This window comes from Montipora capricornis, chromosome 1 (genome assembly GCF_036669925.1).
Source record: "Montipora capricornis isolate CH-2021 chromosome 1, ASM3666992v2, whole genome shotgun sequence".
Classification (NCBI taxonomy): Eukaryota; Metazoa; Cnidaria; class Anthozoa; order Scleractinia; family Acroporidae; genus Montipora; species Montipora capricornis.
This window is the reverse complement of record NC_090883.1, coordinates 43410464-43412963: the sequence shown is the minus strand read 5'-3', so window position 1 is coordinate 43412963 and position 2500 is coordinate 43410464. Positions and strand designations below refer to the sequence as shown.

Sequence of the window (2500 nt, the reverse complement as noted above, 5' to 3'; positions counted from 1 at the left end):
TTTTCCGTGCCTACAAGTGAGCCTGCTCGCAGGCCAGCGTTCAATGCTATCCACTGTTTTGGTATATACTAAAATGGATCAACAAGTTTAACTCTTGTTTCTTTCCATAATTTTAGTCTCTGTCTGGTTTGGTCCCAGTCGTGTGTGACACAGTTGTAGACTCCAATCCTCCAACAGAGAAATTCCCCGATTCGGATCTTGTCCAACACCCAGTATACTGGGGCACTTTTGTTGGGTTTTGTCCTGCTAATGTCCCCGCTTTTCTCATTTTGGGAAGGGAAGGGGTGGAAGGGGGGAGATTTACGCCAACTAGTGCATTACCAAGTGACACAATGGCCAATTCCTAGTTGGCTGGATAAGTTGTCACTGCTTAAGGTGGCTCAAACCAGTTTCAACGCTTCCAAGTGACACTCTGTATCGTAGCAATATTATGGTACCATATGCAGTCATTATTGTTAGGTAATATGTAACTGCGACAATGGGAAAGCCCTGTTAAAATACCCTTTATTTTGTCTTAATTGCTCATATCTCAAAAACGAACTGGGTGACCCCCATTTTTTATTTCCTTCCTAAAAGTCATCAGAAGGGTAAGATGAAACTTCCTGCAAACTTAAAAAATTCTGCACGAAGGATTCAGAGAACCCTTAATTCTGTGATTCTTTTAATGTGGCTCTGATTCCACAGTACAGAGTTCTTTTAAACTTTGCAGAAAGTTTCATGTTGGCCTTCTGATCACTTTTCAGAAATTAAAAAAGGGGTCACCGAGTGAGAATATGATGGTTGCTAGAGGGGAAGAGGGTTGCATAATAAATCAACAATCAAACCTATAACTCCTTGTGTGCCAGCCTTACAGGCTAAAATAGAGAGCTTGCTGATCTGAAATACAGAGGCTAGAAGATAATAATAATTTACAAGGCCTTGCAAGCGAATGAGTTTTGTCAAGAACATAAGTCTTGAGAAGTTCCAGTACTACAGGCAGTCAATATCCACAATTTTATTTCTTATATTTCTCACGGGTGGTTTTTGAATAGCTCACAGTATTTAAAAAATAACAGAAAATTGTCATCTTCTTTTTAGGTTTGGTACTCTGAAAGACTTCACTATTATCCATCAAAAGAATACACGTCTTGTTCCTGGTTATGTAATGACAAGCCATCTCTTGAAAATCAGATCAAAGTCTGCACTAAGTCACTTGAGAGATGTTGCATTAGTTTAGACAAAGACAAAAGGGCTGCAATAGCATTTAGTGTTTGTCGTGTTCCAGTGTTGGCAGATGGGATGCTAGGTATACCCATTTATGATGTGAAACTTGTGTCAATAAATCCCTACAGAAGAACAGATGATGAAAATTTGTTTTTTGCTCAAGGTAATTAATCTGTTAAGTGAACCCTGTTACAAAATTAATGTAAGAAATCGTTTTACAGGATCGAAATATTAGAACAAAATTTTAATGAAAAGTTCTTTGCACAGAACCAAACAGAGTGGGAACAACAAAGACATGTCTTTTTACACATTGATAAAAATTATTTTTAATGACCTCACAACAGCATAATTTAACAATTCCAATAAACCCAATGATCTTTTTAGCACTGACAAAAGTTGCAGTGCAAAAGAGCTTTGTTATTTGGTGATGTTTATGATAGCAAAATTAACTATTATTGATCCAGATCTTGAGAATTTCTTTCTTGAAAACTTTACCGCGACAATAAGTTTCTAGGTGTCTTAATTTGTGATAACGAGGGTCAGATGGCAATTAAAAGAACGAGCATGATAATAATTCTCATCCTCATCATTATTTAAGCAACAAGAATTAGTGCAACCTGAAGTAAGGGATGCACCAGTACTTAATTTAGAAATTAGGAGTTATAATCTTGAATAACCACTATTGTGATATTTAGCACAATTTAAGCAGGGTCAAACTGAAAGTTCTGTCACTTGTCATTTCAGAACTTGACTTTGACTTTCTTCAAGAACTTAGATCACAGGTTCAGAGCATGAAGACAAATCACTTATGGCAACCAGCTCTGAGGCAGCTCTTTAGTTTTCCTTCTTCAGACGACAGATGGAAAGTTCTTCAATTTTTACTGGAAACAACGAAAAAACTCCAGGTAGTAATGTCTTGGTAATGCAAATTTATTATGATACAGCCGTTTACTGACTGAACATTCTCTATTCCAGTTGTCATCTTCATTAATGTCATTATCTTGACAGTTATCACTGTACCACCAACGGTTTCTAGCACCCTGAGCATCATCATCATTATCATTGCCATTTATGGTTATAATTTAAGTGTTGTTAGCCCGAGCCAGGGAAATTCTTGCAAAAAATCCGAATTTGTTTTGCATTTCATATTACTAGTTAGAAACTTAGATAATTTCTATTACGTATAATGTGGTGTTAGAGTTTCAAACCACTCACTCAGTGAATAGTGTTAAAAAGAAAAGTGGCATGAGACATAGACACAGGCTTTTAGCCAGGATTTTGAAAGTGGGAGTCCAAA

General features: G+C 36.8%; 2 protein-coding genes across 3 annotated transcripts in view; one reads left to right on the top strand and one right to left on the bottom strand.

Annotated features, from left to right (window-relative positions):
- LOC138045363 (uncharacterized) overlaps positions 1-2500 on the bottom strand; it is a 235795-nt gene that overhangs the window by 140474 nt on the left and 92821 nt on the right. The gene's annotated exons all lie outside the window — the stretch shown is intronic.
- Positions 1-2500, top strand: part of LOC138045238 (uncharacterized) — a 17629-nt gene that overhangs the window by 3206 nt on the left and 11923 nt on the right. For both annotated transcript variants that reach the window (XM_068891674.1, XM_068891666.1), the window contains exons 2-3: positions 1078-1366; positions 1948-2108. In XM_068891674.1, coding sequence (XP_068747775.1) covers positions 1078-1366; positions 1948-2108 — 450 coding nt within the window. The remainder of the gene's footprint in view (positions 1-1077; positions 1367-1947; positions 2109-2500) is intronic.